At 42.3% G+C, this 15564-nt stretch overlaps 1 protein-coding gene across 12 annotated transcripts in view; it reads right to left on the reverse strand.

Moving 5' to 3' along the window:
- Positions 1-15564, reverse strand: part of LOC120860387 (serine/threonine-protein kinase Nek11-like) — a 277232-nt gene that overhangs the window by 136699 nt on the left and 124969 nt on the right. For 7 of the 12 annotated variants that reach the window (XM_040236197.1, XM_040236193.1, XM_040236188.1 and 4 more), the window contains 2 exons: positions 13289-13409; positions 7190-7349 (listed from right to left, as the gene is read on the reverse strand). In XM_040236197.1, the coding sequence (XP_040092131.1) occupies positions 7190-7349; positions 13289-13409 (281 nt within the window). The remainder of the gene's footprint in view (positions 1-7189; positions 7350-13288; positions 13410-15564) is intronic. The other 5 variants (XM_040236192.1, XM_040236196.1, XM_040236195.1 and 2 more) reach the window with 3 other exon arrangements.

Below are 15564 nucleotides of genomic sequence, written 5' to 3' on the forward strand. Positions count from 1 at the left end.
GTTTGGACCATACCATTTTTATCCTTTATTGTGCCCATCTTGGCATGAAATGTTTCCTTGGTATCTCTAATTTTCTGGAAGAGATCTCTAGTCTTTCCCATTCTGTTGCTTTCCTCTATTTATTTTAATTGATCACCTTGGAAAGCTTTCTTATGTCTCCTTGATATTTTTTGGAGCTCTGTATTCAGATGGGTATATCTTTCCTTTTCTCCTTTGCCTTTAGCATCTCTTCTTTTCTCAGCTATTTGTAAGCATTCCTCAGACAGCCATTTTGCCATTTTGCCTTTTTGCATTTCTTTTTCTGGGGATGGTCTTGGTCACTGCCTCCTGTACAATGCCACGAACCTCCATTCATAGTTCTTCAGGCAGTCTATCAGATCTAATCCCTTGAATCTATTTTTCACTTTCACCAGATAATCGTAAGGAATTTTATTAGGTCATACCTGAATGGTCTAGTGGTTTTCCCTACTTTCTTCAATTTAAGTCTGAATTTGGCAATAAGGAGTTCATGATCTGACCCACAGTCAGCTCCCAGTCATGTTTTTGCTGACTCTATAGGCCTTCTCCATCTTTGGCTGCAAAGAATATAATCAATCTGATTTCGGTGTTGACTATCTGGTGATGTCCATGTATAGAGTTAGTTCTAGAAGGTCTTGTTAATCTTCATAGAACCATTCAACTTCAACTTCTTCAGTGTTACTGGTTGGGACACAGACTTGGATTACTGTGATATTGAATGGTTTGCCTTGGAAACGAACAGAGATCATTTTGTTCTTTTTTAGATTGCACCCAAGTACTGCATTTCAGACTCTTTTGTTGGCTATGAGGGCTACTCCATTTCTTCTAAGGGATTCTTGCCTACAGTAGTAGATATAATGGTCATCTGAATTAAATTCACCAATTCTAGTCCATTTTAGTTCACTGATTCCTAAAATGTCTTTGTTCACTCTTGCCATCTTCTATTTGACCACTTCTAATTTACCAGATATTCATGATGGTGTGATCACTCACCTAGAGCAGACATCCTGGAATGTGAATTCAAATGGGCCTTAGGAAGCATCACTACGAACAAAGCTAGTGGAGGTGATGGAATTACAATTGAGCTATTTCAAATCCTGAGAGATGAAGCTGTGAAAGTGGTGGACTCAATATGCCAGCAAATTTGGAAAACTCAGTAGTGGTCATAGGACTGGAAAAGGTCAGTTTTCATTCCAAATCCAAAGAAAGGCAATACCAAAGAATGCTCAAACTACCACACAATTGCAGTCATCTCACACACTAGTAAAGTAATGCTCAAAATTCTCCAACCTAGGCTTCAGCAATATGTGAACCGTGAACTCCAGATGTTCAAGCTTGTTTTAGAAAAAGCAGAGGAACAGAGATCAAATTGCCAACATCTGCTGGATCACTGAAAAAGCAAGGGAGTTCCTGAAAAATATCTACTTCTGCTTTATTGACTATGCCAAAGCCTTTGACTGTGCGGATCACAAGAAACTGTGGAAAATTCTGAGAGAGATGGGAATACCAGACCACCTAACCTGCCTCTTGAGAAACCTATATGCAGGTCAGGAAGCAACAGTTAGAACTGGACATAGAACAACAGACTGGTTCCAAATAGGAAAAGGAGTACATCAAGGCTGTATATTGTCACCCTGCTTATTTAACTTCTATGCAGAGTACATCATGAGAAACGCTGGGCTAGAAGAAGCACAAGCTAGAATTAAGATTGCTGGGAGAAATATCAATAACCTCAGATATGCAGATGGCACCACCCTTATGGCAGAAAGTGAAAAGGAGCTAAATAGCCTTTTGATGAAAGTGAAAGAGAAGAGTGAAAATTGTGGCTTAAAGCTCAACACTTAGAAAACTAAGATCATGGCATCCAGTCCCATCACTTCATGGGGAATAGATGGGGAAACAGTGGAAGCACTGTCAGACTTTATTTTTGGGGGCTCCAAAATCACTGCAGATGGTGACTGCAGCCATGAAATTAAAAGATGCTTACTCCTCAGAAGGAAAGTTATGACCACAAAACCAATACAATATTGTAAAGTAACTAGCTTCCAATTAAAATAAATAAATTTAAAAAAATACAAATAAAGTTGAACAATATTCAATGAAAAATAAAATAAAAAGCAGAGACATTACTTTGCCAACAAAGGTCCGTCTCTAGTCAAGGCTATGGTTTTTCCAGTGGTCATGTATGGATGTGAGAGTTGCACTGTGAAGAAAGCTGAGCGCCAAAGAATTGATGCTTTTGAAATGGGGTGTTGGAGAAGACTCTTGAGAGTCCCTTGGACTGCAAGGAGATCCAACCAGTCCATTTTAAAGATCAGTCTTGGGTGCTCATTGGAAGGATAGATGCTAAATCTGAAACTCCAATACTTTGGCCACCTCATGCAAAGAGTTGACTCATTGGAAAAGACTCTGATGCTGGGAGGGATTGGGGGCAGAAGGAGAAGGGGACGACAGAGGATGAGATGGCTGGATGGCATCACTGACTCGATGGACGTGAGTCTGAGTGAACTCCGGGAGTTGATGATGGACAGGGAGGCCTGGCGTGCTGTGATTCATGAGGTCGCAGAGTCGGACACGACTGAGCGACTGAACTGAACTGAACTGAAGTGTGGGGAGTCAGTACATCTTCATTTGATATTAGATTCATTCTAATTATCCTCTAGAGCTCAGAAAATTAGGGAGTGACTGCAGGTGCCTATTCCTGGAAGTAAATGTGAGAGTCAGTAGCAAACACCAGTGTAACTCAGCAGAATACATGACAAATATGAAGCAGAAGCACCATCAATTTATATTCATCAATCAAGTCTCTAAGACAGAGCTCTGAAAGTGAGAGGACATCTGGGAATGTGGATGTCCATCTTTTCTGAGGGCTGATACAGCAGGTTTTCGGATACATTTGGAGTCTGGACTGTTACATTTGGTCCTATAATGCTCAGGCTGCTTTTGTAGGTCCCAGGTCCTCTTAGATCTACTGGTATGGGTCCCCAACCTCACAACATGAGCCCCACAATAAAAAAGACTGAGAGAGGAGCCAAAGGATTCCAGCCCTCATCTTCTCGCCTCCTGACAGAAGACTACAAACTCTATTAACATTCCTACATTCCTCGAGGAAGACAATGTTGCTTGGTTGACATTAGGAGAAAACCCCACAGTCATTTTTTTGGACTAAGGACCCTGTGTCCCAAATAATATCCAGAGATCCTCTTGGATGCCTTCTAGCTTCATGATTTCATGCCAGTCTCTCTCAGCCATTCATTAGCTAAAACACAAGCTAATAGGCATTACTCATGTATTCTTCTCTGGATATTTTATCATTTCTAAAAAATCTATCAGTTTTATTGAGGTATAATTTATGGACAATAAAATGCATTCATTTAAATTATAGAGTTCAATGGCAGGGTGGATGGGAGGGGAGTTTCATGGAGAATGGATACATATATATGTTTGGTTGAATCCATTTTCTGTCCAACGGAAACTGCCACAACATTGTTAATGGGCTATACTCCAATACAATTGGGAACACCCGTGGCGGATTCATGTTGATGTATGGCAAAACCAATACAATATTGTAAAGTAATTAGCCTCCAATTAAAATAAATAAGTTTAAATTTTTAAAAAAATAGAGTTTAATAAGTTTTGACAAATATATACATCTGGGTTACCATCACCACAAGAGGTTCCTTGGGTACTTTTAGAGTCAATTTCTAACACCATGATCCCCAGGCAACCAGTGGCCTCATTTCTGTCACTGGAGGTAAGTGCTGCTAGTTCTGGACTTCATAGAAATGGAATTATTCAATAGGAATTCTTTCATCTTTATCTTCTTTCATTCAGCTCAGTGTTTAGATATACACCCAAACTAGTGTATATTGATAGTTTGCTTCTTTTCATTGACGAGTATTACATTGTATGGATAAACTACAAGTTAGTTTATCTATTCACCTATTGATTGACATTTGCTTCTACTTTTTGGTACTATAAATACAACTGCTAAGAACATCTGTGTTCATCCTTATAGACATGCTTGCATTTTTCTTGGTAACCATCTAGAAGTGCAGTTTCAATAAGTAAACATTTTCTTTTTAAAAAGAAAAACAATTTTAAAATGTCATTGTTAATCACCTTATTTCCACTTAGACATTTAAAGGGAAGAAATGGCACCATAAATCAAAGGTCAACCTGCAACTAAAAAAAGGGCACGTGGGCTTCCTATGGGCAGGCAAAGTATGAAATTCCTGGGGCCCAAGCTTTCTCTGAGCACAGGGAAGGAGCTCAGAACTGGCTCAAGGAGTGGCTTGAAATTAAGGAAATTAAGTGGCAGCTGGTCAGGCTCTAGGTAGGCAGCCAAGGTGGACAACTGTGCAGCCTCTGCATCGTGAGAGCCATGCTCTGTGTAGGTCTGGGGCCCCTGAGTTCCAGGATATTCCAGCTTTGCAAGAAATGCTACTCTGAAACTCAGCTGTAAAAATAAGGTTGCTAAAAATAAGGCTAGAGTGCAATAAAGTTTCTGGCAAGAATTAATGTGCAAGAAATCATCAGTATTACACACAAGGAGTTAAATGAGGATAAGTTCTTCAATGTTCCAGTCATGCTTTTTCATTTGATTATAATGGTTACTCATGACCTCAGCTAGATTAAATCCACCATAGTCAACTAAACACATATCAGAGGTAAATAATGCATCACCCTGTCCTGTTTCTCTACAACAAACTCCTCACTTCCTTCTGGAATTTCCTAATTCAACATCAAAGACTGATTAAACATTTGGTAAAGGAGCTTAAAAAATGATTGTGTGATTTTATTTTACATATACAAACCAGATAAAAAATAAATAAAAACTTCTTCTGGGTGCTTAAAGTTTGTAGTCAAATCTTCTAAAAGGCAGAGAATGGGAGAAATAATGAACCACTTCAGAGTTCATGAAAAAATTAAAATCTCCTGTCCCAAAATCTCACAATTAAGCTATGAGGTCACTAATCATCCTGCAGTTACTAACCAATCATCAAGCCAAGGGCTACATGTTCATAGTCCTTCATAGTCTCCCTTTTCAATTTAATAAAATTGAAAGAACAGAAATTAGAAAATACAAATTTACAGAAAAAAATAAGGGAAATTTTATAAGTATTTTCCAAGGCATTTGGCCAAACTAAAACTACTATGTGTATTTGGCTCTCACAGCTTATAATGGGGATTTAAATAGTGTTTCCTTACAGCATGGATAAGGTGAGCAAAGGAGTGGCCTATTTTCAGTTTGGTTGGTAACTCAACACATGGCCTGCCATAGCAGAATCTCCTGACAGAGGACAAAGCGTGAGGTACGGAGGCCACCAGCCCGGAGTCCTGGCAGCGCTGTAGTCTGAGCTAGCTTAGAAGTAACGTGCACTGGAAGCAGGAACTCTGGAGTCCTTGAGCAAATTAATTACTGTCTTTGGTTTCTCATCTGTGAAATGAATAATAGGTACCTTTCCTATCTGAAATCCGGAGACTGGGCCAAGGCCTCTCACTCCTAGACCACCTGCTCAACACCCCGTCCTGGGGCTCCCTCTTTCTAGATGGTGATGGCCCTTCAGCAACACACAGGCAGTCAGAATTGGTGCTACTTGGTGGCTGTCTGGTCCTTAGTTTTATAGTCTTGGAAAGAAAGGCCCAGGGGATAGTTTTTTGCTTCCAAATTTTACCTTTGGAAAATAACAAATGTGCTAAAGAAATACCTGCAAAGAACCTAGATGCAAATCCATCTGACACACATATCTGTCTGCCAACAACTCCCATTACCACATGGCTTCCAAAACATCCTTTCAAAAGTTGGCAGATAGTACCTGAAGACTTTCAGGTCCTGGTCTCCTCACAGCTGAAGGAGGCAGTACCAGCTCTAACAGCTCCAACAGGAAGACATCAAATGCACGCTTGGGCTGAAATGACCAGCCAATCCAAGTGCTACTACCTCCATTTTTTTTGAAAAGAGAATTCAGCTCCTGCCAAAGAGAGTTTTGGCCACAAGGATGTACCTGGAGACCTTCAACCACAAGACGTGTGAGGCTCCCATGCCCCCACCCCCATCCTAGGCCCTCTGCAGCAGGCACACTAAGGCCTAAGTCTCCTGAAGTACCTCCTGACATCCCGGCTGCCTCTGCCTGCCTTGCAGACTGGTGCTCGCCCAGGAACCTCTCTGCACTTGGACTGAAACTTGAATCATAGTCTGACATTCTCTCAAACCTTTCCAGGCTCCTTGCCCAACTCTCCTGATAACATTTTGTACTTTTAGCCCCATCTTGGCACCTGCCTCTCAGAGGTCCAAACAACGTATCATTCATTCACTCGAGGAATGTTAACTGAGTGCCTACGATGGTCCTGGGCTTCCCAGGTGGCACTAGTGGTAAAACTCGCCTGCCAATGCAGGACACATAAGAGATGTGGGTTCAGTCCCTGGGTCAGGAAGATCCCCTGGAGGAGAGCAAGACAATCCACTCCAGTATTCTTTCCTGGAGAATTCCATAGACAGAGGAGCCTGGTGGGCTACACAGTCCATGGGGTTGCCAAGAGTTGGACATGACTGAAGTGACTATGTACGCACACACACTGGTTCTGGCACTTGTCCATAGCCCTGGGGAGAAGGGTACAGGACTGAAAGGCCACACATTCCAAGCTCTCCCTCTTGGGGTCATGAACTGCTTCCTCTCTTTGGCTTTCATAATGTGCTGAGAGCACATAACAGCCTCAGCTCATTGACTTTATTAATGGATTGCTTCATGGTTAAGGAAACTGTTGCCAGGGGCTTCCCCCACTGGGCCAGACTTTTTACTCTAAAACTCATGTTTCTTTTACCATTAGGCTATGGTTTGGCTGACAGCTCTGAGCACTTTCTTTTCTGGCTCATGAGGGCCAGGAAAACCAGTTACAGAGGGAAACTGTATTTCAGAGCATTCATAGTCCTACACAGGTTAGTGGTGATGCTGTTTAACTCATACAGAAGGGGAGGTCCCTTGTCCAGTGTGAATTTCTAGTTCATCTTCACTATGTCAAGAAGACAGAGAGGATAGACAAAGCCTCAGCTTCCTGCTCTGTATCACCTCAGCTCAGCTCTGGCAAACTGATAGAAGGTGGCTGCACACACCCAAAGCTTTCCCCAGAGGCCGCCAGGCCCACTGGACAGTCAGCCACACCAGCCCACCTGTCATCCAAGAGCAGCCTTCTGAACACTGATGCAAATTCATACCATGATCTCCAAGGTCATCTATGGTGTCCTCCACATTTGACCCAAGGGTGCAGAGATCCAGGGAAGGAATGGGCTGAGACTCAGGCAGGTTGTCTGAAGCTGGGTCATCAAATTCCTTGCAAAAAGTAATGAACAATTCATGAGAAGCTGATCAGAGGAAACAGCATTACCACAAATGAAACAATATTCTTGTTTAGAAAATGATTTGGAAACAAAAGCCTACCTAATCCTCTCCATTAAACATGATAACATTTTCAAATCTTAGGAAGGCAGCTTGGAATGTGAGAAACAGCTTTGAATTAACTTGGCAGGTGACCTTGGGCAAAGCATGTAACCTCCCTTGGCCTGAGTGTCAGGGTCATGGTGAGGCAGGTGAGACGCCCAGGGCACACACGGAAGGAGGTACTGACTTGCAGCATCGGCTGCTGAGAATGAGGATCTCCTTCCATTGTGCACCCAGGCCTCATGCTCCCCACAGCCTAGCCCAGCCCTGCTCAGCTTCCTCATCTCAAGACTACAGGTGCTGGCTTCGATAATGTTCAAGCTCTCTTCCAGCTTTTATAGCTCTGTGATTTTATGAATTTCAATTCCCTAAAAGAAAGAGATCTAAGAGGTGACATAAGAGTTTATACTTAAAAATGTTAAGTTAAACTTCTCAAATATATCAACAGGCATTTCAGCTAATCACTGTGTCTGTGTGTGTGTGTGTGTGTGTGTGTGTGTGTGTGTGTATGTGTGTGTTTGCCACCAAGACCTAATGCTGAATTGACCTGTTTTCCAGGATAAATGGTTTTCATGGAGAACTAGTCCAAGAGCACCTTCTTATCAAAAGGAGAAAGTTCAAACTAATCCTAAATAAGTAAGTAAAACACAGCTGTGCTACACTGTGATGTGGCATTGGTGGAAATATTTTTAAGAAAAATAGTCCATTTTTTATACTGTATAATAATTGTCGCAGGAGGTGAAACTGGGGCTCCAAATTTCAAAGGATCGCCAATAATGCGAAAAAACAGAGACTATGTGAAATGTGCCTTTGTATCTATTTCAGAAATTTTTTGAAAACAAGTATTTTGAATTCTCAATTGACTTTGATTTTCTGAGGTTCTCTTTGAAGAGAACTGTTATAATAGTCTTAAAAGGAGAAGGACATGACCTGCTCTTTGATCCCCAAGACTATTTCACATTTGCAGGCCGGACCTGCCACACTCTTCACAAAAACCTTCACACCTGCATATACCCCAGGATAAAAGAAAGCCTGGGCTTAGTGCGTGCATCGTGGCATCTAGTTGTTTTAAGCTACCATCCGTTAAGAAATGGTGCCAACATGATTCCACAGTCAACTACACTTCAAGATTTCAAAGCCCAAATCCAGCAGAGCAGAAAATGCCTGCCAGAGAAAAAGGCCCCGTCAGGCAGGATCTGAAAAACAAAGCAAGCCACTCTCCTAAATGCCTCAAAGAATTTTTATAATGTTTAAGGGGTGACACAACCAGCCTGTCTCTCTCTGAACTCTGATTCTATCTCCAACTACAGCTTTTGAAATATAATGAGGTTTGCTTCAGCTCACCAGACAGAAGCAAGAGGACTGGAGAACAGAGCCCAGTGAGAGGAGGAAGAAATTCAACCACAAATGCACATCTGGGGAAAGACAGGAGTGTGTGTGCCTCTTCATTCCTTCTCTCCTTTTCAGTCATGTTTTTCTTTAGCTTCTTGCACCTGAATGATCCAATTTATTTCTCACACTATACTTCATCCTTTTCAGCTCACTGATGCCTCTCCACAAGATGTCTAGACCCTTTAGACCATCTGCAGTGTTCAGCTCTCTGTCCTTGGTTCTCTAAATATATTACACCTGCCTCACTCCTGGGCTTCCCTACTGGTTCAGTCAGTAAAGAATCTGACTGAAGTGCTGGAGACTGTGAATGTGATCAGACTGGCCTCCACTCTGCCTGGCCTCCTCTCTCCATCCTCATCCAGGGGGAACAAGAACCTTCACTCAGGCTGCCTCTCCTTTTCTTACATTCCCATTAAATGTTCTATTTTTTCTAAAGAGATAATAAGAAGGTCTGCTCATCATGGCTTTTCCAGATCCTCCTCCATCTGAAGCTGCTTTCAAGAACCCAATTTTTGTTCATTACTAATCAGTGTGATCCTGGCCCAACAGCATCAGAATCACCACGGAGTTTGTTAGAAATGCAGTATCTCAGGCCCCACTTCAGACCAGGCAAGTCAGAATCTGCATTTCAGCAAGACCAACCAGTGATTCAGGTGCATTTTGAAGTTTGAGAAGCGCTGCTAGAAGCCATAAGAATTGGAAATAGCACCAGGTGACTGTGGAGCTGAGTGGCCAAAGATGGTTCTCCTGAAGAGGAGGTGACATTTGAAAGAGGGAGAGTGGGATGGAACCAACAGGCCAGAGAGAAGCAGCTGATTGGCACAAAGGAAGGAGAGAGACCTGGGGTGCTGAGAGACACCATGCACTGGGTGCAATCAGCACTTCCTGTCCTCAATATGCAGCTGAGGAAAGCTGCTTCTGAAAAGCTCAGGACCAAAGACGTTGTTGAACTGAACCCTAACAACCAAAGAATGAACCACCACCATCTCTGACAAAGATAGCCGCAGGCATCTCCCTCCTACCTCTGCTCCTTGCTGATGGATGGGGATGGACTTGGGAGAAACTAGGCAGACACTATGGAGGTTATGAGTTGGGACTCCATAAAATCTGTGAAATCCTCATGTTCCTCATCTGAACTGAGCCAAGATCTGGAATCCCATGTTCTGCAGGATAATATAGAGTTAATAAAATCCTAAGTGACTTTACAATCCCCCAAGGGCCCTGATTTTTATAGGATGAACAGGACTTCATATAGTGCAGTTGCTTCACACTGACAATAATCATATCAGAAATTAAAAACAACACCAAAATGGCGATTTTGAAGGCCCATGAAGAAAAGTAAAGAAGATGTTATCAGATACTAAAATGTAAGATTATACTTGCAACTATGTTTTATTTACCATATGCTAACTTCAATATGCACTCAATATGCCAGCAAATTTGGAAAACTCAGCAGTGGCCACAGGACTGGAAAAGGTCAGTTTTCATTCCAATCCCAAAGAAAGGCAATGCCAAAGAATGTTCAAACTACCGCACAATTGCACGCATCTCACATGCTAGTAAAGTAATGCTCAAAATTCTCCAAGCCAGGCTTCAACAATACCTGAACTGTGAACTTCCTGATGTTCAAGCTGGTTTTAGAAAAGGCAGAGGAACCAGAGATCAAATTGCCAACATCCGCTGGGTCGTTGAAAAAGCAAGAAAGTTCCAGAAAAAACATCTATTTCTGCTTTATTGACTATGCCAAAGCCTTTGACTATGTGGATCACAATAAACTGTGGAAAATTCTGAAAGAGATGGGAATACCAGACCACCTGACCTGCCTCTTGAGAAATCTGTATGCAGGTCAGGAAGCAACAGTTAGAAATGGACATGGAACAACAGACTGGTTCCAAATAGGAAAAGGAGTCCATCAAGGCTGTATACTGTCACCCTGCTTATTTAACTGATATGCAGAGTACATCATGAGAAACGCTGGACTGGAAGAAACACAAGCTGGAATCAAGATTGCCAGGAGAAATGTCAATAACCTCAGATATGAAGATGGCACCACCCTTATGGCAGAAAGTGAAGAGGAACTAAAAAGCCTCTTGATGAAAGTGAAAGAGGAGAGTGAAAAAGTTGGCTTAAAGCTCAACATTCAGAAAACGAAGATCATGGCATCCAGTCCCATCACTTCATGGGAAATAGATGGGGAAACAGTGGAAACAGTGTCAGACTTTATTTTTTGGGGCTCCAAAATCACTGCAGATGGTGACTGCAGCCATGAAATTAAAAGACGCTTACTCTGTGGAAGGAAAGTTATGACCAACCTAGATAGTATATTCAAAAGCAGAGACATTACTTTGCCAACTAAGGTCCGTCTAGTCAAGGCTATGGTTTTTCCTGTGGTCATGTATGGATGTCAGAGGTGGACTGTGAAGAAGGCTGAGTGACGAAGAATTGATGCTTTTGAACTGTGGTATTGGAGAAGACTCTTGAGAGTCCCTTGGATTGCAAGGAGATCCAACCAGTCCATTCTGAAGGAGATCAGCCCTGGGATATCTTTGGAAGGAATGATGCTGAAGCTGAAACTCCAGTACTTTGGCCACTTCATGCAAAGAGTTGACTTATTGGAAAAGACTCTGATGCTGGGAGGGATTGGGGGCAGAAGGAGAAGGGGACGACAGAGGATGAGATGGCTGGATGGCATCACTGACTCAATGGATGTGAGTCTGAGTGAACTCTGGGAGTTGGTGATGGACAGGGAGGCCTGGCGTGCTGTGATTCATGGGGTCGCAAAGAGTTGGACATGACTGAGTGACTGAACTGAACTGAACTTCCACATGGGCTTCCCTGGTGGCTCAGAGGTTAAAGCATCTGCCTGCAAGGCAGGAGACCCGGGTTCAATCCCTGGGTCAGGAAGATCCCCTGGAGAATGAAATGGCAACCCACTCCACTATTCTTGCCTGGAGAATCCCATGGACATAGGAGCCTGGTAGGTTAGTCCACAAGGTCACTAAGAGTAGAATATGACTGAGCGAGTTCACTTTCACTTTTCACTTTCATGCATTGGAGAAGGAAATGGCAACCCACTCCAGTGTTCTTGCCTGGAGAATCCCAGGGACGGGGGAGCCTGGTGGGCTGCCATCTATGGGGTCACACAGAGTCGGACAGAACTGAAGTGACTTAGCAGCAGCAGCAGGCTTTATAATACAAAATATTACCACGTCTGTACTTCTCAATTTCCAGTCTCTGGGGGTAAAATCCCTTAGAATCAGGGGACTCAGCATTCCAGAAAAAAAAAGAAAAAAACAACCCTCCCAACCCCTACATCTCTGAGGCCAGCTTCCCTGAGAATGGGGGTTGGGATAGAGCAGCGCCAGAGCGCCCACGTTGTCTGCTGAAGGGTCAATTGATAGAGACTCCTAAGGTCAGATACAGCTGGGCCCCCATCTGCTCTAGCTTTGGGTTTTCAGAACTCGAGAGTACTCACAAACACTAAGTCATCAAGAAAGGTGACTCCTCAGTCAGAGAGCAGCAGAAAACAATGTTCTCAGCCTCTGCTTTGTCTGCAAGTGAGCCCTGGTAGGCACTCCTGCATGCCCCAGATTCAGAGCCCTCTGCTGACTGAGCTACAGTAGTAGAAAGGGTGTCTGCAGGCCTAGGGATCACCCCCACAACTTCAGGGGGCCTGGCCCTTCCTGCTAAAGGAAAGACTCTCCCTCAGATGCAGGAATTGACAATGAACAAATAACGAGAATTTGAAACAGTAAACTTCTCCCAGAAAATGACTCCTTCCCAAGTTGCTTTTACCAAAAGAGCCGCAAGGCTGGTGTTGATGTCCATTATCCAAATACAACCCTGAAGAAAAACTACGTTAAGTATGAAAGCCCACATCAAGGTCAATGAAGATATTTTTAACCATTAGGGAATGGTATTTGCTATTCAGGTGCTTGGGATGCAGAGGACGTGAATTTGGGATGCATTTCACGTAAGTCTGCAACCTTATTTATTATTGGATATCTAGGGTAATTTGCCAAAGGAGCTAAACACAATGTATGATGATAAGGATGGGAGACAGAAAATAAAGAGGGAAAGAACAAAAAATAAGACAAAAAGAACAATGGACTAGAGAGGTAAAGCATGGCTGAAATTCAAAATTAGATAGACACGTATCTGCTCTGCAAAGTCATACCTTTAACTCAGTCCTGATGAAGTCACCCTTAAACAGCAGGCACTTGGTACAGCTGCTCTGAAATAGTGTTGTCCCCAATTTTTGGTCTACAGTTAGCACTCTAAACAAACCTCAGTACATCCTGGAATTGGGCAAAGTTGGTCTGGATGTTTTTTTTCCCTACCTTGTCCCTTTCCCTACCCAATGAATCAGGCCCTATGAATCTGAAGAATCTGAGGCAAGAAAAGGTCTTTTGTAAAATTTAAAACAGAAGCGCACTCACGTGGAGCACATCCACAGTCTGCCGCTGGAAGTTCCGAGACCTCAGTTCCTGCATTCGTTTGTTGTTTTCTTCATATTTTTCTTCCACAAACTTTCTGCATAAAGTGAACATAGGCAAAGACCTGCAATTTGCTAAGACGATATCTGTTTCATAAGTAAATGTGATCCCTGTTTCAACAGGCAGACCAGGGTGTTGGGCAGCCAGCCTGTGGTCTCTCTCTCAATGGATGAGTGTGGCACAGCCTCTTTAAAGTATGCAGGATGCCAGCTCCTTGTTCCCCCAGGACTCAGTGTAGGAGGGCAGTGCCATCCCTGTGTGCTCTGGCCTGTGCTGACAGGGGTATGTCTCAGATGCCCGATTGAGAGCACAACACATACCAATAATAGGTAACAAAGTCACAGACACAGAAAATAGACCCACATTTCAAAGAATTTACGGAAAAGAATATGAGAGCCACTGTGAAGAGGAATTTTTCTTGGACATTTCCAGTTTCCTCTACAACAGGAATTGAATTTACTAGACCTGTTGTTAAATTGGAGGAAAGATTTGAGTTCTTGTGATTACTTGTGCCCTAATTTATACTTAGATTTCTTGAAAAAATCACCGAACACCCCTGACGTCAAATTTTCTTATCTTTAAAGTGGGTGGGTACATTATAACCCTCATGACAATGAAGTCATTTTCTAGCTAACACCCATCCTTTCTTGAATCCTAGAAACAATAATCAAAACAACTCCAATGTAATTCATTCATAAAATCAAGAACAAAGTTTATTTAACAAACTATTGCCTTTAATAACAAAAATATTAAATGCCACAAGGAAGATCAATGACCTTTTTGCATATTAAAGAAGCTTTAACCTGGGAAATAATTCATAATGTGCAAGTTATTAAATTGCTTTTGTAATCTGTTACTGTCAGGCATTTAATTTTCCTTTCACCCTCAACCAATGACACAAACCATGGTACCCTGGAAATATCCGCATTCCTGAGGTGTTAGATTTGGGGCTATGAGTTGATACAACTGTTCAAACAATATTCATGAATACATTTTCTCAACCAATCCACACTTAGTGGTATACTAGATTGTACATATCTTCCAGCTGAACACTGAATAATATTACATTGGTACCTTGAAAGGGCATTGTTGGAACATTTACACCATAGAATCAGCAAACAAATTATTAATAGTAGCTACTCCTCTGGCCCCCACAGGCCCAGAAGCTTCATCAGCACACTACTGCCCATGAAGCACTGTGACAGAAATCTTTCCCCATATTTATTAAAGAAAACATTTGATAAGAGGAAGTAGTCTCTCAGGTTCTTACATGGTTCATCATGATAGACCCTTTAAGTACAAGAACACCTTGAATCATTTTTCACATACAATGTTGTGGCTATTGTTCTGTTAGTAAGTCATGTCCGACTCTTTCCGGACTGAAGTATGCTAGGCTCTCTTGTCCTTCATTGTCTCCCAGAATTTGCTCAGATTCACGTCTGCTGAGTCAGTGATGTGATCTAACCATCCCATCCTCTGCTGCCATCTTTTCTTTCTGCCTTCAATCTTTCCCAGCATCAGAGTTAGCTTTTTGCCTCAGGTGGCCAAAGTATTGGAGCTTCAACTTTAGCATAAGTCCAGTGAATATTCAGGATTGATTTCCCTTAGGATTGACAAGTTTGGTCTCCTTGCAGTCAAAGGGACTCTCAAGAGTCTTCTCCAGCACCACAACGCAAAAGCCTCAGTTCTTCAGTGCTCAGCCTTCATTATGGTCCAACTCTCACATCCATACATGATTACTAGAAAAACCATTGCTTTGACTATATGGACCTTTGGCAACAAACCGATGTCTCTGCTTTTTAATATTCTAAGTTTGTTATAGCTTTCCTTCCAAGGAACAAACTTCTTTGAATTTCATGGCTGCAGTCACCATCTGCAGTGATTTTGAAACTCAAGAAAACAAAATCTGTCACTGCTTCCACTTTTTCCCATCTATTTGCCATGAAGTGATTGGACCAGATGCCATGATATTGTTTCTTTTATGTTGAGTTTTAAGTCAGCTTTTTCACTCTCCTCTTTTCCCCTCATTAAGAGGTCAGATATTAACAAGGTCATAAAATGGACAGATTTTATTTTTAGGCCTTTTTGTTTTTCTAGTTCTTTGCTGGGGCTTCTAAGCTACCAAAAAAAAAAAAAAGGCAGAGGAAGAAAGAACAAAAATCAGTCAGTTGGGTCATTTACCAGCTGAAAAATCAGTCTTTGAGAAATTGGGAGTCTGG

Source organism: Oryx dammah, unplaced genomic scaffold (genome assembly GCF_014754425.2).
Source record: "Oryx dammah isolate SB20612 unplaced genomic scaffold, SCBI_Odam_1.1 HiC_scaffold_11058, whole genome shotgun sequence".
Classification (NCBI taxonomy): domain Eukaryota; kingdom Metazoa; phylum Chordata; class Mammalia; order Artiodactyla; family Bovidae; genus Oryx; species Oryx dammah.